We start from the raw sequence: 26,114 nt of genomic DNA, 5'->3' as shown, positions 1-26,114 counted from the left end.
CATTGGTAAATTAATGAATGAATGAGGTTCCAGAAAGAAGTATCAGCCTTTTATTTAAATTATTCAAATTCCAATAAAGGGAATGGTGACACACAGTGGCTCTGTTATGCTGTTTTCCTGGCATGGTTTGGGTCCACTGTTTAATCTTCACGTTTCACTTGTGCTTTTCCTACTGGGACAGGTCAAAATGTCTGCTGTGGAAAAGGTCATTGGATCTAATTTATGTGGGAATGATAAAAGAAACTCGTGCCCTGATACTGGCAAGGCTATCAAGATTCAGGCTGTACAAGATTGACAGATTTGTGACAGAGAATAAAGAAAAAAGGTAAATGTATTTTTCATTTTCACAACAGGAGCTAAAGAGACACATTTACTAAAAGAAATATGAGATTTATGTTCTTCCTAATGATTTTTTTTTAATAAATAAATTTCAAGTGATCACCTTATGAAACATTTCTATTCAGGTGTCTCTTCCAGGATGCATCAACAGGGTTTGAGGGGTCACTGAATGGAAGAGTAATATAAAAGAGCATGAAGTTCTGTGCAGGGGTGCACAAAAATGGGCCGTGCAAAATGATATCCCTAGTTATCATTTCTTTAATCATATGATAATGAATCTGAATTAATTGGTCAGAAATATCTATGAACTGTATAAACATGAATGGTGAAAGAGTGAATGGCTGTGTTGCTGGACCACAACAAATTGCCTATCTTCAACTTAACCTCATCCTCAAATTAACAATTCATTGATCTCTGTTTTTAGATTTAGTTTGGAGGCTCTAAGAGGACTATATAATCTGAAAAAGGTTGAAAGTGTATTGTATTGGCAAGAAAAAATGAAATTAGCAGCTTTCATTCAGTCAAATGTTTTAGATTTTACATGTTTTAGCTCAGGGTTATGGTTATTTTCTGGCTATAAAGGCCCTGAGGGTTAAACTGAAATCAAATTTAATTTAATAATTTTCATTATTAAAAGGAAGGAAAAAGAAGTCTTTGGGGAAATAATGAATGGAACTTCAAACACAGGCTCCTCTGTCCTATATATTCTTGTAAAGCTCTTGGGCGCCACTGTCAGGCCTCTACAGTTATTCCTCCACATGAACACAGTGGCACAAGATAGAAAGTGCAATTACTATTCTCGTATTGTATTTTCAATGTTTTATTTTATAGGACTCTGTCTCTGTCTGTTTCATATAGTCCTCCCAGTCCCGATCCAGGGTAGTGTTGGCTATTAGAGTGGTCGCCTGGTACTCAGGACCCCCACCAGTGGTCGCAAAGCACTCTTGATTTTAGGTGGTAGTATATGAGAAAACTTGAAAATATACACATTAGGCCTATATTTGAACATTTTGTTCATTTCTGTGAAATGAAATTGTTATTTTTTGTTTAGATTATTCAAGATATAAACTTTGAAAACCTGAACACACACTATATTCACAGAGCTCACTGATAAACAATATAATGTGATATGATAAGCCTCATCCTGCATTAGAAAACAACCAAAGAGCTTATAAAACAATGAGAAGAAAACACTGAATTTGTCATAAAAAAGAAGCTGATTATGTATGATTGCTGAAAAAGACATAATACAGAAAAAGAACTGTATAAAAATATCAGGAAAACTTATTTCTTATCAATATTCACACAGGTAATAATCTTCTCAAAAATAATTCAAATCTCCTCCTGCAGTTAGTGTGTTCACAACTTTAACTGTTTAATATGAAACACCCATAAAATACAGTAACTGACTCAGGGGTCATCGGTTTACAACAATAATAGAAAAGGGGTCCATTGATGAAAAAGGTTGGGAACCACTGGGCTGTTAGACTAGAGGGTATAACGTTATTGAAAATACCAACTTTGCCTTGTTATAATAATAAATGCCACACAGCAACAGCATCAATACTGTAGCAAAGTAAAGCCCTAGTAGTGGCAGTGTCGCTCAGTATCACTCCATTGTATCTATCAGCGAGGAAGAAATTCTGCGCCATCTTTGATTTAACGTTGGCTCTTCCATTTGTGTTACTTTTACACCCACCTGCCATTTATGTTTCCCCCAACCCGATAAGTCACCAAGAAGACGGTCGTCTTTTCCCTGAGCTCGCATTTACATCATTATCCCCACATTGAATTAAATTAATACCTACGTTAAATGACTGACATGTTCGGTTTCCAACGGTAACGGTAGCCGTTTACGACCGTTGGCTAGCTCCCCTCCCTTTATGCTACTTTCCCAGCAGGTGAGTCACAGGTGGAGGGGAACATCTATTTATTATTTTATTTTCAAGACCAAACAAGGGTTAAAACATCTGGTTATATGTGACTTACATTCCAAAGGTGGCCAGAAAGATGATTCAAAGATGTTGACCAAGTTTCCCCAGTTTGTGTTACGTGTGGAGGTAAGAAGTTAAACCGTGTTTTGGCAACAATTTTTTTAAGTGCTGTTTGTGTGTCTCTTCTGACCCCTAGTGGGCAAACATCGCAAAACCAGGGAATAACTGCTAGGTCAGATGTAAACTAAAGCCTTGGAAAAAACATGAAAAAGATACAGGAATACACCATATTAATTACTAGTTTAGTGGGTATTGTTGGCCCTCTGCTCAATTTCCATCTCACAAACTCTGAGGTCTTCTGGGTCACAACACTAATAGACCTGCACTAGAAAGATACACATAGAGACACTGAAGGGAAGTAGTAGTAGTAGTAGTAGTAGTAGTAGTAGGAAGTAATATGCATTTCTGAGACCTCAGACATTTTGTATTCAAGAGTTGCATCAATGCTTTTGACTTTTGGTGAAAAAAAAATAAAATAAAATAGGTCAAAGATCCAGTCTTCTGCACACTGTATGTATACAAACGTGGCTAGTACCATTTTTTTGTGCTTTTATTCCAGTGTAACTTGCACAGGCTCATATCTGCTGCAGAGAGATTGTATACCTTTCTTTATCATTTGCTCAAGTTAAGAATTGCATTCATTTGGAGCTTCGACGTCATAAATCCTGTCCCGATTGTGCTTGTGGTAAGCCTGTTGATTGGGAAATCTGCTCACACAGTGCAGGAGAACATAATTGGGACTGGATCTGTATTGAATGATGGAAAATTATGAACTGGGGTAGCTGGAGGCCCTTTTGAAAGGTATTGTATTTTTATAAGAAAGTATTTCAGCTGGAAAGAGTGGTATGTAAGAGTTTTCAACATGATCTATAAACACTATTTGTTTTCACCCAAAAAACAAATTAATTTAACCTCTTTGGCAAGTAGACACACACAAAGTTTGTTATTACATTACAGTCGGACATTAATTATCCCACAGAGCTACACACCTCCCACAGTGCTAATACAGAACTGCATCAGCAAAACATTTGGGGATATAATTGTTGAAAGAAATTCACAAAATAAAGCTGCTGAAGTCTGAAGTAACAAGCAAAATTGAAAGCCATTTTGTCTCATGTTTTGCCTCAAACTCTGAGGTTCAGCCGCAGAGCTTTTTGATATTGTGCTTACAAAATGTGGTGTTATTTCTTCTGGTAAGAAGTGCTACTATAGACTGAAACAAATGTCACTTGTCACCACTTGGTGGCGGTCTGTTTCAACTAATGTATTTTCTAACCTGGCTGAACTTGCCTCAAGGTGCGCTTGAATACAGTAACAGCTGGTCAAAACTGGTGGTTTTTCCTTCTATAGCTAATTGTGAAAGATCATCCGAGACCAGTTTGTCTTTGTCTGATTGTCAGGGCTATGACTCATGATGGTCAGCTGATATTGTGCTGAATTCCTCCTTTCACATTTGTAGTAATTTGCTGAATGTCTTATTCTGTCTCTTGCAAATCAGCTTTCCCAGTCGAGACTCATCATGTGGTGATGGATTTCTGCCAGAACTGGGGCAGGAGAGTGCAATGGGTTTGGAGAGTAAACCCGTAAGTGGCCAACACATCTTGAAAATGATAAGAACTTCATTAGCGTTGATTTATGAATGTAGTGGGGGAGAAGATAATGATTATTAGATCATTTACCTCTCTCTCTCCATCATTGCTCTTACAGTTACTGCCTAATTGACATTGGTCTCCATCAGTGTCCTTGTCTTTATTGCCTTCCTGTTCTTCTCATCTCATATCCCTGTCATCGCAACAGCAGTGGACCTAATGGGAACCATTATTTTAATGCTATAGTCCCATGATAACAATATACAATGATATAAAGAATAAATACTCACACCAAGAGACACTTTTTCCCTTTGCAGTGACGCACATTAGCACTTTTTGGCAGGTGGCTGTTACTGTAACTCGACTGGCAGCCATATGTAAAGTCAGATGCGCGAGCTCACATGCAACCAAACCTCATTGTACACAACCACAGATTCCTGCACAGAGGTGGAACTGGAGTGAGAGCCAAAACACACACACACACACACACACACACACACACACACACACACACACACACACACACACACACACGTACAGACTGTTTCACACCAGTGGGAACTATGCAGGAACCCATTAACGTCAGGCATAAAATCGAATTTTGCAGAGTCACGCTGCTGTAATAACACAACTTGAATCAGTGCAGAGTAGATAAAGTTTACAGCTTTTGCAAACTGCTGCTGCACAGCAGAGTGAACATTAAAAACAAGTCAACGTCATACTTTATTCTCTGTGTTCCCACTAAGGAATCTGACACTGATTTTCCATTTTCTGGATTTTCTACACAGATGTTAAAAGTGAATACTAATTAGACTAATTACTACTGATTGTGCACATATATTTGTTTATTTTCTACTCTAAAATCAAGAACTACACAACCAGAAAATATCCCAAACTGCGTGTGAGCTATGTCAGAGACAGCAGCAGAGACTGGATGTTCAGCTGACGTCTAATGCTCTGAGTGCTGAATTTTCCCTTTCAAAGGAAATGTGCATTTTAGGATGAGGAGCAAAAGGAATGTCCGCTGCTGGACGTACTACATTAGTTGGCATGTCCATGGGATATTTTGCCTGTTGGACGATCAGTAAATCAGTGTCAGACAAAGAGCTTGGCTGTGTAGATAGAAAGATGGAGGGCAGAAGGAGACCATAGCACCAGTGTGTTACATATTATCAGTGCAGTACAGTAACTGTGATTTGTGGATAAGTTAGACGATAGTGACAGTTTAGTGTTAGTAGACAAGCCTGTTTTCTGTGTGTGCTCGTGCAACGACACTCCTGTTTGGTTACGCAGGAACCGTGCCAGCATTTTGCACCTATGGTTGTCATGATGATGATCAGTGCTTCTTCATATACTCCCACGAAGAGTGCACAACGTTGCTTTTTCAGAAAACATTGCTCTCAGCCATACAGCAACTCGTGGGTAGCAGATCTGGATTTCTTTTCATGCACACACACGTTTTAGTGTGTGTGTGTGGGTTTGTGTGAATTTGCGTGCATGTGCTGCAGCCAGTAGATTTTTTACAAGGTGTGCTTCCTCCACCCCTGTTTCCAAAATCACAATCCTCTGCAACCAATCAACGACACCCCAGCACACCTCAGCCTGTGCTACACTGTGTCCAGCTATGACGCGCTGGTCTCCGGTATGCTTTGGCCTGGACGCCGTCTGGTGCCGGTCAAGAGAGGAAGTCGAGGAAGAGGGAGAAAATAAAGAGAGGGTGATAAGCTGAACCTCATGTATGCAGTAATGAAATGCAGACTCTTTAAAAGTGTGTGTACCTGTGTGTGTGTGTGTGTGTGTGTGTGTGTGTGTGTGTGTGTGTGTGTGTGTGTGTGTTTGTCTGTGCTTTGGTGTGTGTGTGAGTGTGTCTTTACAGTGAGATGATTGTATAAAAAAAAGAATGAGTCATTGAGTTCTGACAGTTGATCACCCTGTAATGCCTCATGATCCTCCTGGGTGCCACTCTTCTCTATCTCACTGTCTGCTTCTCTACATATAATTATTATGTTGCTGGCTACACGTGTACGTGCTAACCTGTACAACCAAAGTGTGTGTACCTACATTTGTGTACAGAATGCAGTTATATTCTAGACAACACTATAATTCCAACCTTTTTGGCTGAGGTTTGGGGAAGGCCCTTTCCTGTTTTCGGCATGTACAAAGCGATGTCCATGCAGAAATAGTTTTCTGAGTTTGGTGTGGAAGAACAGAGCCCTGACCTCAACCCCATTCAACACTTGTGGGATGAACTGGAACCCAGACTGTGAGCCAGGCTTCATCGAGCAACATGTTATCCTAGAATGTTGTGGAAAGCCTGAAACCAGAAGAGCGTTGGCTGTTTAAGTATTAATGCCCAATGGTGAATGAGGTGTTCAACAATCACTTATGGGTGTACTGTTTGGGGCATGAAGGTACTGTGCCACAAAAAGCAGGATCTCGCGATGTTGTAATCACAGCAATTAATACAAATTCAGCCAATCACAGTGAATTCTGCTTATCCAATCACTGCAGCTTTTCCACAAATTTGACCAACTATCATAGTTTCCCAATCACAGCAGCCCCCCCGTGCAAAACACTGAGCTATACCAAACTACTGTATCTCTAAATACTATTGTCACTGGAACAAGTTGCCTTCGATGTTTAATTAATTATACAAAATAAAATCCCAACTATTTTTGCAATTTTGACCTTCTCCCGTGTTTTTATAGCACAAAAATGCCTAAAAACATCACAATGTTTTAGGCTGCAACTATAATGTTTTGACACTGAACACTGAGGTCATAGTTAGTGGTGGTGTTGGATTGCGTCATATTCTAATGTTCTGACCCCCTCATGTATATGAATAGGAAGGACAAAAAAGTATAAACTCCTCAGTAAAATGTAGTCCAGTACAACACCACCTTTAACTGTAACCTCAATAATAAAGAGAGTTTTGTTGGAATGGAATAGATTGTATGTATGTTTTTCTATTATATGCAGCCTTTGTCCTGCTCCTGTAAAGTGCATTCTGTACACTTTCTTTGCTTTGTAGTGTTTGGCGTCCACACACCTTTAGCCAAGTAGAGTATGTGTATCTGTCAATAAGTCAAATTCCTATATAAGAGAGTACTTTTCTCTCTTTAATTTCTCCCACAGTCTACCTCTTTCTCTTCTTCTGTCTTCTAATAGTATCTAGAAGATCTTTCCATCATCTCCTGCCGTCTTTCCAGAGGTCAATATCAAGAGTCTGTAATCAGATTTATTATTACATTCCTCATCTGTACAAAGACTTCATTCAGCCTACCTCTGGTACACTATAAGACTATTGTCTTGGATGATGATGTTGCTTATGAAAGGCCAGTGATGATCATTTCAAGGATTCTCCCTGCTGAGCTGACAGTAGATATGAAGATGTCTGAGCAAAGCATTAATAAATCCCTTTTTTGTGTAAGTGAATGAATCACCTTTTTTATGAAATTAGACAAGGAAGTTAAAAGGATGTTTTCGTCCTTACCTCACCCCTCCTTCAGTCTCTGACTCACCGTCTCCATGTCTCTCCATTTCACTCCTCTTTGATTTTATTTTCCCTAATGGAAGGATTCTCTGTCCAGACGTTAAAGAGAAGAGGTTTTGATGGTTGTTGGTTTGAGAGTCCTGTGTGGCTCAGTGGGCCAAGGTGCCAACCATATATACTTGATTTCCAGACTTCTTCCCATGACCTTTGCTGAATACCTTCCCCACTCTCTCATGTCTTTCCTGTGGCTTATTAACTCTGCATCTTGTCAGTGAAAGAAGGGAAGTTTAAGATAATTTAATATCATATTTAGAACCTAATTTCTCTATGTGAACATGTGGATAATTACACGTTTGCAGTACTTGCGTGTCAAGAGGGCCAGTGCGGTTTTGGTGACTCCTTTTTTCTCCTTTCTCTCCAGTAAACAGTCAAACTGTAACTATGTCAGAGCAGCAGTGTGTGTGTGTGTGTGTGGTATGCCCTCATGTGTACTATTCTTGACCAATGTTTTACAAGAGGCCTCAGAGGTTTCTGGGTGGTCTAATTGCATTTGCCACAGGAGATTGGTGCATTTTTACCACGGTACGTGTTACTGTTAGATGAGATGAGTTAGATCAGTTTGTGCATGCTTGCAGGTGTGTGTGGGTGTAAATCAATATACTGGATAGAGTACAGTACAGTATGTGAAGGTGTTTAATGACACACACCTGTCATCACACTGTCACATGCATGTTCTTTCTATGAATTTGTGTGTGTGTGTGTGTGTGTGTGTGTGTGTGTGTGTGCGCAATATCATGAAGATATGGGGGTTTGTGCCTCTTTTTTCCCCCCTCCATCATGCTCTCCCACTCAACCACCTGCAGGGCATTTTTCTAAGAGCTATCCTACTTCTTTACCATCTAACCCAGAATGCACTTGACCCGTGTGGCAAAAATTGCTTCAACCAGATCACAAATCACCCATCTTGACTTTTGTGACATCCTCTGAAGTATGCAGACAAGTACACACACTCCACTCCTCCCTGCACATAAGTCACTTGTCAAACTGCAACCTGACACAGCTGTGGCCCCTGGGCACCTAAACTAACCTGCTCTCACACAAGCGTCAATAGCACCAACGTTTGGTTTCTATTCAGTTGATTCGACTGATTGCCTATGGTTACCTTGTTAGACATGTTAAAAGGGTATCCGATTACCACTTAATGCTGATGGATGAAGTTCATCAATTATGTGTAGGCGTATTCATTCATCATACAGGTGTTTCTTATTTTGTGGGAATGCGTGTGTGTGTTGTATTGTTTATTTCTCGATTCACAGGGTGCGTAGGAGTGAGGTAAGGATGTTGCCAAACTGTCTTCTGTTCCTTGTTACACTCTCTGCAAAGCCAACAACCTGCAGGGATAACAATGCAGTCAGGATGTCAGCAGTGGAGACGGTGTGTTCAGTTTTTTCTTGTTTTTCAGAACCTTCTTGTGGTGTTACGTCTTTTCACAGGTTTTTGTCCCACCAGGCAGTTTGTCTGTTCACCTTTTGGGTGAGCCACGGCAGTGTTTTATGAGCTGCGTGTACAGTGTGAGTGTTTGATGGTATGTGTGAAGAGTTCCCAGAATGTGTGTTTTTAGTTTGGTATGTGAATGTGTGTGTGTATGTCTGTGTTTTTTACGGGGGTCCAGTGTAGGCCGGGCGTTTTGAAGGGGGCCAGACAGCTGCCTTTTACTGCCCCAGGGGGTAATAAACAGTGAGGGAGGGGTAGTTATTTACCCCTTTTATTAGGGAAGGAGGCAGAGGAGGGGACTTTATTGAGGTCACACTGTAACTACACACAGCTGTAGGGCAAGAAGAGAAATAAAGAAGAGATAGTTTGTAAAAAAGAATAAAAGAGCTTTAGCATCACTCCTCTCTCAGGAATTCTTCCCCATCTAGTTTTTACTTGTTGTACAACTGTATGTACGTGTGTGTGTGTGTGTGTGTACGTATGTGTGTGAAGCCGGGGTCATCCATCTTTCTCCCCCTTTTTCATTTCCAGGTCCCTTAACAGCCCACTCCTTGTTAAGCACATCTGCTGTCAATCAGCTGTACCCTGTAATCCAATTGGCGTTTCCTGCCATTGGAGACACACCCACTGACCCTCACCGTCTGACCATTTGATGATTGGTCAGGTGTCACTGTCCGACCCCAAAAGGTCCCAAGTTGACCTCTATTTGTCTTATCATCCTCCTTGGTTACCATAACAACAGATGCCATAATAGTTCCATAATAATTAATGAAGTTTAATTAGGAATAAGCCAACATTTTGGGAAGTACACTTATTTGCTTTGTTGCCGAGAGTTAGATGAGAAAATTAATACCGGCCTTAATGTCTGTACAGTCACTACAGTGAACATGTAGCTACAGCCAGCAACCGATTAGCTTGGCTTAGAACAGCTAGTCACCCATCTTGACTTTGTGACAAATTCTGAAGTATGCAGACAAGTACACACACTCCACTCCTCCCTGCACATAAGTCACCTGTCAAACTAATAACCTGACTCAGCCGTAGCCTCTTTACAAAGGTAGCAAAATCCACCTACCGTCCACTCTAAAGCCCCCTACTCATTATATCTGGTTTGTTTTATGCATACAAAAAACAATGTGTAAAAAACTACAATGCACCATTTATAGTCCATAAATAGTCCAGCACATCGTTTTTGCATAAATGAATCTCTAAGATGCTAGGCCAGTTTTGTTCTCTTTGTTCAGGGCCGAGCTAGCTGTTTCCCTCTATTTCCAGTCTTTGTCATAAGCTAACCTGAACAGACTGCTGGCATATCAATCTTCTCTTTTAACCCTTGTCAAGAGAGCAAAATGCCCCAAATTTCCCAAAATGTTGAACTATTCTTTTAAGTCAAGCGGCCTTTAAATCCCTTCCAGAGAAATATGAACCAAATTTAACCAACTGGCAAATGAAATGGAAATAAAACAGAGTCTGAGTCTAATAGTGGCATTCCCACAGCTGGCTCTCTGTGTGTCGCTTCACATGCCAGGGAAAGTTGCAGGATGAGAAGATCCACGTGAAATGTGTGATAAAAGAGGGGAAAAAAAGTTAAATGGAAACATTTTCAGCCTTGAAGCCTAGTGAGGGAGAAATAATGAGGGCATGTGGCAGAGAGATGATTGACAGAGAGAGAAGGGTGGGAGGGACGGGAAGACAAGTTATTCTAGTTGCAGACAGCTGACAGAAAGCCTAAAATAAAATGGAGCCATCTAATGTGCACATATTCTACAGCTACACTCACAAACCATAAAACATATGCACTGTTAAATGCTTCTATGCTCCTAATGGTTTTCAGTGCAGGAGGGCCAAGAATCGATGTCAAGCTGAGTTAATATCGTGCTTTATTGTTTTCCCATAGAAAGTGTTGTTTCCTATGATCACATTTCGTACAAAAGAGACACAAAGTAAAAACTTTAGCAGTACTGTATCAGACTCCTAGTGTAGTAATAAATATAAAATGTCATTGTGAGATAGAAAAGGTTAAAGTTGAGGGGCAGGCTAAAGGAACAGAGAGGAGGGGCACATCAAAACTGACCTGAAACTGGAAGAGCTCATAGATTGGTTTACACATCTACAAATATAGTCTCACACCTCTCTTCTGCTGCCACACAAACTCATGCACACACACACACACACACACATACAAACGCACATACACACGTAAAATGCCAAATAAATGAGCTGTCACTCAGCAACATACAATGCAACATACATTTTCATGTTTATACCCCAGCTGGCCACGTTTAATGGAGCTGAAGAGACAGACGGGTGACTCAGGAGCTAAGACCATTGTGTAGATATGTGACATACTAGATATAATTACCTATAATTACCACACTTATTACATAGTGAAGCTACGGAATAAAGCTATAGACTGCTATCTCCCAACGCTGACTTGACAAAAGGGGAGTAGTGATGCAAGTGGTGATGCAGGGGAGGGGCGGCTGGAAGGACGAAAAGTGAGAAGTGCTCTTGTTCATTGTCGTTCGTAGACCCTGGTGCATATCACATCATCTGCTCTCATTGTCTGAAAAGAGAGGAGAATGTGGATGTTAAATGTGAACACTCAAAAATACTGGCATGGTCATCCGTTCAATGTTAATTCATATTGAAAGTATTTTGTAGAACAAGCAATTAATGTCGATTCTGTCTAAACCTCCAAATTGAGCTGTTTGTAATGTCTCCAGACCATTCCATACTGTGCCAAGTTTTTCGAACAAACATTATTTATGGGAAAGTTGTTTAAGCAAACACGTATTGCTCAGCAACTCTGTGCAAAACACTCACAGTTATATCACGACTGGATTCTGGAAAAAAAACTGTTGTGGGTTTGGTGCTTAAGAGCACGTCAGGAGTCGTCAACTTAAACTTACTGCTAACCTGTCAAGCAGGCAGTGCTCCATAAATACTTTGTTGTATTTACAGTTTGTTCAATTAAAAACAAATTTACTCCAGAGGGGACTGTGGAGGATGCATGCGTCATCTCCGGTTGGACTGGTTTACCGGTAGACTTGGGTCAAATAATAGTTCGGAATAGTTAGCTCAATGTGTTCAATGTGTAGTCAACCTGAAGTGCCAGCTGGGTGGGGTTTCTTATTAAATACAGTTCTGTTTGTGAAACAGCCACCTTGTCATTCACGCAAGGTTTTGTAGCTGACAGCAGCAGAACAGGCACTGCAAACTAGTAAAACACTATTACAAAAACATTATTTAACCTTTTAAGACTTGCCTTCACTACACACATCACTAACATCATAATTATTTGTTTGTGCTTTCAAGCTTCAAGCTGATGCCTGTACTTGCATGTGTAAACTCGAAAGAAGTTCTTTCATCTTCTGCCTGGAGAATAATTAAATTGCCATTACTAACACTCTAAGTGCAGTTATAGAATTTATAACACTTTGGATTATAGCCTACAAATTACAGTCTAATTTTGATTTACAAATAGGGTACCAATAAAATATATACCAGGAGCTGTCAGCTATCAGTAAAGCTGTTTTTTAATAAACTAACTTAAAACTTTAAAATGTACTTTTAAATGGCATTGAGTAATGCACAGCAAGTATTTTTAAATGACCAGTTACTTATTAAATATGACAAGGTACAGTAATGGGATTTCTGGGTAACAGAGTAGGAGTAACAATACTGATATTCCAAGGAATTTATAATAGGGCAACAAAACAAACATTACACTTAAGAAGTTTTAATTAGGGTGTACAGGGTATTAAATTAGTAAACGGTAGATAAATTATGTTACTCAAAATGTTTTTAAGCTTATAATATAGCTACTTACTGGTAATACAAGTGTATAGTGATGTATTTTAGGGGTAGGAAGATACAGCTGACCAAACATTGTCCATTTTAGCTTTTATGTTCTGTCAAAGTAACTATATTATTAACAGTACAAGAACTGAATAACATGCAGCACTTTTACTGAACACAAACCTGTTTATTGAGAACTGTACAGTATAAAATATGACATATTGACCTCACTAGAGAGCCCATAAACAAATGAGGTACAATTACCTGAAATGTAATAGTGGTGGGTGGTTACATCATTAGGTGTAAACATACCAGAATTAGCCAGTAAGATGTTTTGTTACCACTAAAGAAAATTAATGCATAGGAAAAAGGAAAATTCTCCTAACCTCTTGACTGCAGACATTATTTAACCAAAAGTCAACATTTTCTGATAGTGTGCTTTTATTAAATTTATGAGGCTGTTTGGAGATTTGCAATATTTGTATTGAAGCTTTTGGGCCTCTGTTGCATGGAATTCCCCATTTCCTTCTTTTGCTGTCATCTCTCTGCTGTTGGCAGTCCAATGCAAGCCTAAAACTGAATATGGTGTCTGATTTTTCACAGGGTTTGAATGGATTGCAATGGTAGGAAGATTTTACAGCAGAAAAATAGAAACATCTACAGAGGCTACTGAGTGAACTCCATCTGCTGAAGAAGACTGTGAGATGGGGTTGAATGTTCTGAAATAGGGCCTTGAGTTAAAATTTTCCTTTTTTTTGTTTTGTGTTCAGACGTCTGTTTTCAAGGTCAAGCAGGAGCTTTAACACTCTTTGGAGTCGAGTCATTTCAAGTCAAATGTGAAAGTTCAATTTAAGTCAGGAGTAATTCAACTTAAAGTCAAGTTGATTTGTAATTATATATGATGTGAGTCCACAACACATTGATACTGGAATGTACAACAAAATTACAGTGTAATTTGTGCTCTTTAATCTACAGTGAAGCGTTACCATCGTTGGTTCTAAATTTAAACTCTGGCACGATGGAAAGTTTGTGTGCTTTACCAGGATCAGCTTGCCATCATTGGTGATCTCTCGGGTCCAGGATGTCTTTGGCCCTTCTCCTTTCTGCAGAGTCTGCTCACAGCTGATCTTACTGTCAGTTTCCCAACGTGGAAAACTCTGAGGACAGAGGATGAGAGAAAGAGAAAAAACATTACACAAATCAAGCTGTTTGATGTTACGATGAATGGATGCTCAGATGTACACAATGGCATTCAGACGGGAAGGGAGATAATGAGAGTGGCTCGCAGAGAGAGAGAAAACAAGAGGTGGAGCAGGGCGATCACTGAGAGGTGATAACTTGTGATGCGCTCATCGTTACTAGAGGGAAGCACTGGCTGGTTGCATGTGTTTGCTTTGGAGACGGCCAAACAGAGGCCATCTATGGGAAAACGGGGAAAGCAACAGGGAGAATTAGGAAGAGCAGGAAAGGGCAAGAAGGGGGAACGGAGGGAAGAAGGGAAGTTGAAAGACGTCAGAGTCAAAGAGAGTGAAGGAGCATAGTGCTGCATGATCGGCCTACAGAGACCAAGGGAGTGGTAAAGATATGCTATCAGTCCAAATATGACGAAAAGCCAACTTAAACAGATTGATGTAATCTGGACAGGTCCCTCCCTGTACACCCCTTTCTTCTGTGTGTGTGTGTGTGTGTGTGTGTGTGTGTGTGTGTGTGTGTGTGTGTGTGTGTGTGTGTGTGTGTGTGCAAGTAAAGTAGACGTGAGAGAGCATTTAAGGAATATGTTTGCGCCCCGTGTGTTGTGTACCGTGCAGGGACGTCCGTCCACCGTGGCCTCATTGAACTCCTGCCCCACAGTGAAGGTGATGTGGGTGGTGCGCACTGTGGTTGAGGTTTTAATAGACAGCGTCTCTCCATCCTGCGTGATCTCCACCAGTGGCTTGGAGGCGGCCTTCACTGCAATCATACGCAGCATCATGTTCACACCTAAAAACACACACACACACACACACACACACACACAGGTAAGATAAGGCGAATTAAGAAGAGGTTTGGGGTTCCTATAACTAACAACACACAAAATACAACACAAAGACACAAATAAACATTTGACAACACTTCCACAAACTGAATGAGAATTTCCCATGCAACATGTACACACCTAGTGCTGGTTTATAGGATACAACCCTAAGGAGCGAGGCAAATTAAACCCGTTTTTACCAGATTATGCACAACCACTGGCCTTAGGCCCTGTGTGTGTGTGTGTGTGTGTGTGTGTGTGTGTGGTGTAGTGTTGCTGCTTGTTCAGTGTTCTCCTGCACACTCAGGGTAAAAGGAGCATTGCACAGCCCTGTCCAATAATGATGACAGAGGAAACAATGAGGTCATATGACAAAGCACGGCCAGCACATCTGCATTCCCCACACACTTAATCATCTTTGCACACACGCAAGCACGCACGCACGCACGCACGCACACAGACAGACAGACTCAAATACACAGACTAATATGGTGATTTGTATTTCCTATGTAATCAGCAGTTTTCTACTGTCTTCAACAGAGAGATCACCCATATTCCCATAGTGCATCGGAGTGAAACTGATGACACAGCATGGGAAAAGAGAAGGAATGAGGTGCAGACCTGTGTGGAGGGAGGGGAGGAGGGGGGTGGGGGTCAGACAGACGAGAGGGCAGTAGTCTGTGTGTGGTGGGTGAAGATCTCTGTCCAAGTGTGAGGGAAGTCTGTGTACATCGTCCAGTGTGTATCTGCCTTCGAGTTGGGTTTCGCACTTCTCACCTCTCACACATTCCCACCTGTCACCAAGGGTAAATATATACACACTCAGAAATGCACAGTCATTCAGTGTGCATCAGGATGTCCCGGCTGTACACTGTATGCACTGTATGTGCTGTACACACTGCGTCGTCTCAGTGCGTGCAGATGTGTAATCCCATTGTGTAAAACTCAGTGTAAGGACACTGCTGGAAACATTTCCACCCTTTGGAGCGGCTGGTTGGTTGATTAATCAATTAGTCAATTAATAGAATTCAAATCAATAAAGGAATATCTTATTTCCACCGATTTTGATAATAGTAATTTATTAAGCAAAAATGTCAAACATTTGCTTGTTCCGGTTTCCTATATAATTTGCCTCATTGTAATTTTTAATCATTTTGCGACATTTTGGACTTAATTTAATATATAATAATAATTAAATAATTAAATAATCAAAATAATCATTACTTGTAACCCTAAAGGTGAGTAAACTTCTAGTTGGAAACCTTTGAGAATCAACAATAAATTATCAAAAATCAATTAACACATGGATTTTGCCTTAAAAGACAAAGAAAATAGAAAAAAAAACAAAAAATGTCTTAAATTTCGTACCACTTCCGATGATAGATGTATAATTTTAATATACTATAATGACTCTACATAATAAAAAAGAAAAGAAAAGGGTAAACTGATAGTTGGGTTTAACACAACACAGCACATCACTGCAAACATGCCGTAATTGCGTCTAGAAAACCTTAGTTGAATATAAAACTGCTTGAGGAAAGGAAAAAGCCTCCTTCCTGAAAAGTTTGGATTATTTCTGACCTGCAGACAGTAACTGACCTCTGCGTCTCTTCCGTCTGTTGGCTCAGACACAGGAGTCAAGTTCTGGCCTGTGAACCATTTGGGAGCCATGGAGGGGGCTGAAGCTTCTCAAGTAACTGCCAGTTGTTAGAAGTTCGAAAATTACCTGAACAGACTTCTGTGAACGTGTGACCAAAATGCTTAAATTCACACAGACACTGGCCACATGAGGACACACACACACACACACACACACACACACACACACACACACACACACACACAAGATAGATAGATAGATAGATAGATAGATAGATAGATAGACAGACGGCTAGGGTCAGAGGTCAAAGAGCAGAGGGCAGAGGAAGCATTTGGGACATGGGGAGATGAGGGAAGAGGGGAGGAGAGCAGGAGTGAGGAAAAGGAAGAAAGGATGGACGGAGGAGGAGGAGGAGGAGGGTGCTGACAGGCTGCATACAGCTGTGCCCCCCCAGTGAGACCAAGGGCCATTCCACTCTGTCAGCCATGCCAATGCAGTGGGAAATTATAGGAACACATGCGGTGATACATGCACGTGTGTGTAAGGGAGAAAGAGAGAGTATTGGCTCGGGTACAACAGTGTCACTTAGGGAAGTTTAACCTGCACTTCCTCCTCCATGAATACTCGTCTTACACCTCCCATCTCTTCTCTTTAGCGCTCTGGCACACATTTCACTGGGACATTGAAAGTGCACACAGGCACATACGGGTGTACATGCAAAAACATGCACACTGATTATTGCGCACAGTGCCATGTCATCATATTTCCATCTTTCCCTTTGTTATAGCCCCTCAACCCACTTTTTATCTTACACACACACAGAGAGAGATAGAGAGAGAGATAAGTAGGTGGAGATAAATAGACAGACCTATTAAACGCTAATTGGTGAATCAGTCCAACGGGAAAGTTGGAATTCGCGCTCCAACTGAGTGGTGATGTGTCTGTATGGGTTAGGTTCAATAACCTCCATATGCAGCAGACTCTGTGTGTGTGTGTGTGTGTGTGTGTGTGTGTGTGTGTGTGTGTGTGTGTGTGTGTGTGTGTGTGTGAGTGAGTGAGAGAGAGAGAGAGAGAGAGAGAGAGAGAGAGAGAGAGAGATGGATAAAAGGCAGCTTTGTTTGGGGAAGTCATCTCATACAGTCATCTCTCCGTGTGCGCTTACGTGATATGAATTCCAGGTGTGCACTGGAAAGTCCTCTAATGGGAACGATAACGATAGACGGCCCTGAGTGTGTATGCGCGCTCACACACAGATACACACACACACACACACACACACACACACACACACACACACACGGTGACGTCCGTTCAGACTCCAAGTGCAGCAGTGATGTGACAAAACTGTGTGAATCTCAGCAGCAGGTGTTTGTCACTTCCCCGACTGTCACTTCAGATAATGATGTGACTGTCCAACACTGTATCGTGTCATAACGGTCTTCTTAAATACACACACACACACACACACACACACACACACACACACACACAATCTGAGGTTGTGACACGGACAGATGTGCCGCCGTTTGTCTCTATTGTGTTAGCAGGGGAGGCCAAAGGGGGAGAGGAGAGGAAGAGGGGTGATGCTGGCTGGGGGCCAAGCACTGAATTTTGGGTCCTGCAGAATGACAAAGACCCCCCACCCATGCCGTACAGAGGGTGATCCTCGCTGGTGCACTGACACAGAGGAAGATTTGACCTATAATGTGCCGACAAAGTGCCGCTACAGTTAGAGCTGACACATCGGATCTGTGTCATTACGCACAGAAATAAAAGCTTCATGAGAAACCACTCTCGCGCAGAAAATGAGTCAAGCTGCCACATAGTGTTTTTTGTTTTTTTTGTTTTTTTGTAAATCAGCATTTCCATCACTTACCCAACTTTTTTAAGAGTTCCTCGAAGTTTTCAGAACTCTTCATCTCCCAGGTGCCGGCGAAATCGGGGATTTTGCGCTCCATGTTAGGCTGCAGGTAGGTTGCGGATGAACTGTCAGGTCCAAGTGTGGTCGGTGCGCTGCTGCCCGTGCGCGTCTTGCGCCAAAAATGCTCCAACTGTCCCTTCTGAATCTGTGCGTGTGGGCGCGCCGGATGGTTGGACGCTGCCTGTCCAGTTACTTCTGCCCTCTTTCCGGGATGAGTGGCCTACTGTCAGAGCTCTTATCTTACCTATGTGCCGGTGCACGTTATAAGCGGCTGCGCTACAAATGAATGGCACAGAAAGCAAAGATACTTGTGTAGGGTTGAGCACGCCCCCTGTCTATACGGGCACGCCCCGCCGGCCAACTGATTACAAGCAATGGTCCACAGTGCCTCAACCTAACCACGCCCCTGGAGGCAACACTTCAGAGCTGCACCCACGCAGCCAGCATTTGCAGACACCTCTCATCCACGCGCGTATCTTGAATCAGCCAAAGTGACCACGCCCTGATGGCCTTTTGCGCTCTGCAGACTTGATATAATATTATATCAAATGTTTAGGTGTATTATGTATGCAAAATGCAGCCAGTAATGGGGCGGTTGACTGAGTGACTTCGAACATTGTACAGAGAGGATGTCAGCTAGGCCAGTCTGTTGACAGAACATGTCGTCTTGGCAGGGCGGTGCGAAGGAAGAACCAGTCAACTGCCAGACTGGCATACTGAATGGATGGCAGAGCTGCTGTGTGTGTGTGAGAGAGAGAGAGAGAGAGAGAGAGAGAGAGAGAGAGAGAGAGAGAGAGGCCAAGTTCACCCCTAGCCTCCTGTGCGCCTCGGCAGTGTGTCATAAAAATAAAAGCGGTGGTAATGGGATACAGCTTCTGCCCTCGACCGGTGGGCTATCCATTTAACGGGGCCTGCGTCAGAGGAAAAAACACCCCGAACCCACGAGTGAGGCAAAGAGAGAGAGAGAGAGAGAGAGAGAGAGAGAGGGGCAGAGATTAAAATAAGAGGTGGGATTGGCGCAGGTCTCCTCAGAGCCTTTCGCCCCCCTGCTGCTCAGACGGAAGAAAGGGGAGAGAGGAGGAGGAGACGCGGGGGCATTTGGAACAGCGAGTCAGACGGGTCTGTGGGGCAGGGTCAGGGGCCCGCGGGGTCGGAGGTAGTCCTATAAAGAGCACGCACACTCACACACATTCTATGTATGTGCGCACGCACGCGCTGATGATGGATGGCAACGGGACAAAGCCGACGTTAACTATTGACTCTTGATGGATGATCCCATCCGCTACACTGCACGGCGAATTAGCGCGAGGTAAACCGGGCGACTTGGAAGAAAGGGGGGCATCAGAAGGCCCCCCAACAAACCTACATGTACACACCAGCTCAGTGTCAGATTTATAACAAAGACGCACTGACTAAGAAAGTTGAATAACTGCCTCAGATTGTTATTTGGTAACGCGATATGCGCTTTTACGCACAGACTTGCGTCCAAATCCAGAGCCTCGCATCAAGCCCTTCGGCTCTGTTTGATGCGAACAAAGCTCGCTCACATTGTTTCCTTCATCAGGACACACGCGCTCCTCATTGGCCACACACCATGCCACAATCACAGCATGTCCTCACAAGATACTCCTGGTCCAAACAACAGAGGTGAGCCATTAGACAGCCATATCAGAGCTACAATTTCCTCTCCCATCCTCCCTTTTCCTTTCCTGTCATTTACTTTTCGAAGCTGACTTGCAGTTGTTAACTCTTTAAGGGTTTGCTCTGACAATATTAAAATAAAATAACAGTCAGTTAAGTAGAAAAGTACCATTTTAAAGGCGAGACGTGTCCACATCTAATACAAGAATATATATATTCAAGCACAGCATCAGTCGGCTTCACTGCTGCTATGGTGGTCTGTCGAACATGGTCTGTTCAGAAAGAGGGAATCGATCATGCCCCCAGTTCAAAAGTGACTGATGCAAACACAAAGGTTACAATAGGGAGCTGTCTAGTGTTGGGAAAATTCATCTTCAGCCTCCAGCAGGCCATTAGCATATTACCATGACACAACAAGAAATGCATCAAAGGTCCACTGAATCGAACAGGCAGCCGTGCAGTATAGCGCAGTGACAGCCTCACCCATCTTGTGTGCGTGCTGTTGAGAGGGGGCTTGATAAAGAGCTCTGAAATGTGTGTGATGCTGCATGTCAGCACGTGATGACAAAGCACCGCTCAACATTCAGATCCACTCAACCGTGCTCTGCTCCTCTCAACCTTTCTCTCTCCACTCATTCCTTCTCTCCATTCCCCATTTTCCTTTCTGTCTCTCCTTTACCTCACGCAACTTTCTCTCCCCCCCTCCCCTTCTTCCTTTCTTCCTCCTCCTCCTCCTGTCAAGCTTTTGTTCTTTTGTGCTGCTCTGACACATTCCTCAAGCACGTTGAAGAGAGGGAGAAGGGGAAAACAGAAGGGGAGAGGATGGAAAGGAGAAGAAAGAAAATGGGGAAAAGTTAGTGTGAAAGTTATAGAGACCAGAGTGCAGGTCATTTTTTATCTCATTGTTGTGGAGAAAAAGGATAGGGAGAGTGAGTCAGCAGAGAGAGCTGGGAGATCAAAGGCAAACAGATAGTGACAGAGATGGAAAGGTTGAGAAACAGAGAAAGAATGAAGGCGACAGATATGTAAAGAGAGACTCCTCTGTCTTCGGAGGTGTAAGAAGTATTAGTTTGCACCTGCGGTGCCAACTTTATTTCACTCATCTTCATTTCCTTATGTTCCCTTCCAGCTATTATCCGCCCCTATACTGTTCACTTCTTTTGTTCTGTCATCTTAATCTTTCTGTTTCTCTGTCGTACCAAGAACCTTTTTGGTAACTGATACTGCTAACGCAGAGATTCACAGGCTGCACCACGTGCAAGCAAAACAAAGTGTATTGGGACTTGTTTACAATAATGTTTGACTCTTATCAGCAGTTCACAGCAGCAATATTGCAGCAACATTAATGCTGCATTTTTTGTTTCTTCTTTGGAAATCTCTAGTGCTGAATTAGTTGATTATGGACCGGAAATGAATCACTAATTATTTTGCTAAATGATGAAGTATGGTATCAGGTAAAAAGTCCAAACATTTGCACTCTCCAGCTTCTTCACGGTGAAGATGTTTTTCTCTGTTTTACATAATTTTAAACTTTATATCTTTGGATTATGATCTGTTTTTTGGATAAAAGAAGCAACCGTAGACTGGAAAATAAGGGGAAAATATCTCCCTATTATCTGGTTAGTGGTTCTAATTTTTCAATCTATTTCATGTTTTTATCTTGTTGATGTTTTTCTGTCACCATAATTTTAACAGACAACTCAAAAGTTAGAGTGAAGAGATGATTAGCTGTATTTCCCTCTATGTCTCTTTGGTTTTGTCTCATTCAAATCAGGCTGAGCCTTGTATCAACACACTCACTGGGGTGAACTGTGCAATATATCCACGCCCACTTCCTCCTGTGCTGCTTATTGTTTCCTATTTCCTCTCCTCATTCAAATGACACAGATTTGAACCATATCTGTGGAACATCCAGACTGTCTACAGACTATTTATTTCCCCTAACAGAGCTTATCTGGGTGTGGAATAGGAAACGACATGCACTATATTACACTTCATGCAATGTTTTCTGTATGATTGATATAGTAGTATTCTGTTATAGTTGTGGATCACATTCATGTTGCAATCTCAGATTTTTGAAAAAGGCAACTTGTCCGTACAAGTTGGAGTTTGTGCGTGTGATCAGCCCGTAGTAAAGTCACACTTCAGTGGCATTCTCCACTTTATCATCCAGATGACCTCCAATAAAAATCCGCTCACCCCAGTAACCCTGGTAATCCCAGATGTGAACTTGACCCTGGCCTTCCTCACCACCAACTCCTGGAAGTCATTATCTCTGGCCTTTACCCTCAGAGGAAGCCACTGGACAAGATATGCACATGCATACAGACAAAAGTGCCACAAATTACAGTATATATCTCCTATGATTTACTTCTGTGTCAATGGGGGGGGGGCTCCCCAAGGGGTTGTTAGATAAATCTGAAGGGTTGAGAGAAGATTAACTGGACATGAAAGAGAAAAAAACTGTTCTGTGACACAAAGTGGTCTCCTTTTCTGTAGTAGTTGCTCTTTTCTTGTGAAATACTGGACAGTTTGACCTCCTCCGGCCTCCAAGAATTACAGTCTGACATGCAAAAAACTCACAGGCATAAACAGTGTGAGACACAGAGTTTGCAAGACGATGTTTAATTTTAACAGGTCAGATGCCAAAAGTTTGGAAGCCACTGCTCACTATTGTGACTTGCACAACAGTTGCAAAACAAACAGCCACAGTGACACACATTCACAGCCAAAAGTATGTGCCGCACTGTGGGCTGCTGGCATGCTGACCCACGCAACCATGTGGGTTTGATTAGAGCAGAGGAGATGGCAGCATTTAACTTCATACATGGAAACGAGAGGCGGAGAGGGAGACCAAAGAGCAGAGAAGAAAAGATAAGAAAAGAGGAACTGAGAAAGAGAATGGAGATTATAAGTCGATTTCACGTGCGGGAGCGTGCCCTTGTGTGTTTGTGACATTGTGTGTGTACAATCACAGCTTGCCAAAATCCCAAAAAAAAAAAAAAAAAGCGGGGGCAAAAGTTCCTTGTTTCACGGCAAGACGAGGCCAGCTTTGTGTGAATGCTGGAAGTACAGGACTGCTTTGTCTACATGCATGTGTGTGTGTGTGTGCGTGTATGCACTCAGTTCCCCCACATGCGTGTGTGTTGAAATCTTCCTCCACCAGACATTTGTTACTCATTCGTTATTATTCTTGGGTAAAACCGTATCTTACAGGAATCAAACAGAAAGAGTCAGACGCAAATCATCACTTAATATCCTGCCCACATACATCATCATCTTTACCCAGGAATTGTTATTTTAAGCATCAGTACATCAGAGTGGACTCTCTCTCTCTGTGTGTGTGTGTGTGTGTGTGTGTGTGTGTGTGTGTACATGAGTCGAGCGGAGTCTCCTTGTGTACATGAGACTAAACCTCCAGATGCCTGGGCAGTTGCACCCAGACGCCTGTATTACTCACACTCTATTCCTTTTGTCCTTCACTCCCCCTCACTCCCTCCCCAACTCCTAAAATCTCCCTTCCCTCCCCCTCGAGTCTTTGTGGTTCTAATTATCGCGCTCATTTGTTATGAGTTGGTCTGGACAGAGGGAGAGCGAGAGAGAGGTTGGATTAGGAGGGAGAAGAACTGAATCAAAACATTTTTTTTTTTTAAATGGCTGTTTTTAATTTGGTCCCATTCATGTGTCCGTCTCCTCCAAACCTCCCTTCTGTTTTCGCACTTTTTCCACTCTGTGGCCACCACCTACAGTTTAACGAGCCCATGGGCCCCTCTGAGGTGCGACGTGACAACGGCACTGTAAAACAGCATTGTACAGGCTGAATGATGCTGAATTGCTTTACGCTCAACAGGAAGATGGAGGACAACAGAGGGGGAAGAATTGAGAAGAAGAAGAAGAAAGGGAGAAAAGGGAGGTTAAATACGTAAGGAGAGAGGAAGTCAAGTAGATAGAGATGTTCATGATGGAGGTTGTGTGAAGTACAGTGAGCCAAAGGGGATGGGGAGAAGAGGTGGAATAGAGGGAAAGCTGAGAAGAAAAACAAGCGCTGGTTCCCATACTTACCCTGCTTTTCACCTAATTTTATGTCCATGTGTTTTGTTTTTCTGAAAAACCACCCCAAAAAGTTCAATAAAAGTGCAGCCCCACGTTTTTTTTTGTTTTTTTAAATTTTTTATCATGTTACTCCTCCTTCTTGCATCCTACTGCTCTGCCCCTCCACCCTAACACCGCCTCTCACTCTGCACTCATTCTTTTATTCTCCCGTAGCCTTTCCTCTTTGACCCGAGTCAACGATTGTTGTGCGCTTTTGCTTTTTCCTCAGCCGTGATTGTTGAGTGTCAGCATGTGTGCGTTCAGCAGACAGTGTTCTTGAGTTTGTGCATGTGAATGTGTTGATGCTTATGTGTCCGAACGTGTGCTTTTGTACAAAGTGACTGTGTGCGTGTGTGAGACCATATAATGATGTCATGGGATAGGAATGGCTATAGTTAAATACTTCACTGGAGGTCAACCTCTGGTCACTGTTACTGTATGTGACCAGTGTGGGCCCCTAAAGTCTCCAGAATTACCTGAAAAAAAATGGTGACATATTTATGTCTTTTATTGTTTTTTTTTAATTTTCTTGAATAGCACTCAGCAACTTAGCATCATTCCCTGGTGCCTCTGGGCAGAAAGGTTTAGGTGCGTCCTGTGATTCCTTCATGATCCGATGACTTAGCCAGCAGTGTTTGAGAAAATGAAAGGATAAAAGAAAATTGGAAAGCTGAATTATGAATAAAGAAAACATGTATTTCTTGTCTCTGCAACAGAATCACGAGGCAAAAGATTACAGAAGCGAACTGCAGAGTAGTAGCAAGTAAAATGATGCACTGTGGCAGAATGGAAAGTTTTACAAGACCAGGGCTGCATTTCTTTCCAAAGGGATCATAAAAACGCTACTACCAGTCGATGCCTGGAATGTCACTGTGCAACTAAAAGAATTTAACAAACATTTTGTCTGTGAATTTTAAACGTGCTCCAGCTGCACTCTAGGAACCTGAAGCAAAAATAAGAGCTTGTTGGTGGCTTCGAGTACTAAAGTTTAATCTCTCATCTTATTCTTGAGTGAGACTAACATTTTGCTAGTTTAGTTTCGCAATATGTGGTGTTTTTTCCACTGGGAACTGGGTGTATAATCAGCTTTGGAAGCAAAGACAGGCAGGTTAGGTGCCTCAGAAAAAGCAGTGTTCATAAAGAATCAAACCACAGTAATGAAATGTCTGCAGATCAAGTGCAAAATACAAAAAAAGTTATTGGACAGATGGACAGTTGTCGTCAAAGTCCAGGTTGCTCAGGCTTCACTGTGGTCCTGGGACTCCAGCAGTTAGTTTTAAGTAACTTTTCTGCCATCTAGTGGTGAAAAAGCGGCACAGTCACATCTCCTGACTCAGACCTGGAACTTTTTGGCTCAGTTGTTTCGGGAAATGTCTGGGCATGTGCAGCTAAGGTGACCTACTGTAACTAATCAAACTATTGTTATTAGTGTTTATTTCTGTTTGGTGCAAACGGCTTTGAGTTACTGCACACAGAGACCCACTCAAATCCCCGCAGGCGCAGGTGCAGTCAGAAGACACGCAAGTTAGTCCAGAAAACTGTTGGAAAACTGTGTGTGTGTGTGTGTATATATATTTGTGTTTCTGTCTCCGTGAGAACATTTTTTTCAGAGAACAGGTCTCCTGTTGTTCCAGAGCTTTTTAAGGACCAGTGTGAAAAAAAACACGATTCTTATTTTCACACTATAAAATAAAATTTCTGCCAATAGATACCAGATGATCACAGATCTCAGTGCCTACCAATTTTCTAGGGATTTCTAAATGCAGTTGATTGAACAGCAGCAAGAGTGGACAAATGCCGAAAAATATACGCCCTTACTTCAGGGACACGCCTTATCTGAGACAATGCTATCACTAATCACTTTGTAACTCTTTTACAAAGCAAAGGTTTGTGAGTCCAGGCAAAGCGGGTAACTGGCCTGGGAGCTGCAGACCACCAGGGGGGCCAAAGGCTTGTTTGGTGGTCATTTGTGAAAATGAGTTTGTTAATATTGCATAGGGCTGTCTATTTTAATTCAAAATTCAAAGTGTTGTTTGAACATGAGAAAATTTAATATTTAAACTGTAATGACCTGTATAATGTTCAGTCTATAGGCGCAACTAGTTGTAGTTTGCTTTGTGGTCCAGCAGAGGGAGC

General features: G+C 42.1%; 1 protein-coding gene across 1 annotated transcript; it reads right to left on the bottom strand.

The window, feature by feature from the left end:
* Window positions 1–10,772: 10,772 nt before the first annotated feature.
* Window positions 10,773–18,548, bottom strand: crabp2a (cellular retinoic acid binding protein 2, a). The gene is made up of 4 exons (XM_051407179.1): window positions 18,201–18,548; window positions 14,512–14,690; window positions 13,751–13,867; window positions 10,773–11,475 (listed from the first exon to the last, which is right to left on the bottom strand). The coding sequence occupies exons 1-4, from the start codon at window positions 18,280–18,282 to the stop codon at window positions 11,425–11,427; spliced, it is 429 nt and encodes a 142-aa protein (XP_051263139.1). The 5' UTR covers window positions 18,283–18,548; the 3' UTR covers window positions 10,773–11,424.
* Between the last annotated feature and the right edge of the window lie 7,566 nt (window positions 18,549–26,114).

This window comes from Dicentrarchus labrax, unplaced genomic scaffold, assembly GCF_905237075.1.
Source record: "Dicentrarchus labrax unplaced genomic scaffold, dlabrax2021, whole genome shotgun sequence".
NCBI lineage: Eukaryota > Metazoa > Chordata > Actinopteri > Moronidae > Dicentrarchus > Dicentrarchus labrax.
Note: the sequence above shows the minus strand (reverse complement) of the source record. Positions and strands in the feature narration are given on the sequence as shown.

Bases quoted from the DNA above. Each gene is read 5' to 3' on its own strand.
- crabp2a (XM_051407179.1), bottom strand. From the start codon at position 18,282: ATGGAGCGCAAAATCCCCGATTTCGCCGGCACCTGGGAGATGAAGAGT. The intron at 14,691-18,200 runs GTAAGTGATGGA...GTGTGTTTTTAG, and splicing joins GGAACTCTTAAAAAAGTTGG to GTGTGAACATGATGCTGCGT. The intron at 13,868-14,511 runs GTACACAACACA...CTCTGTCCTCAG, and splicing joins TGGACGGACGTCCCTGCACG to AGTTTTCCACGTTGGGAAAC.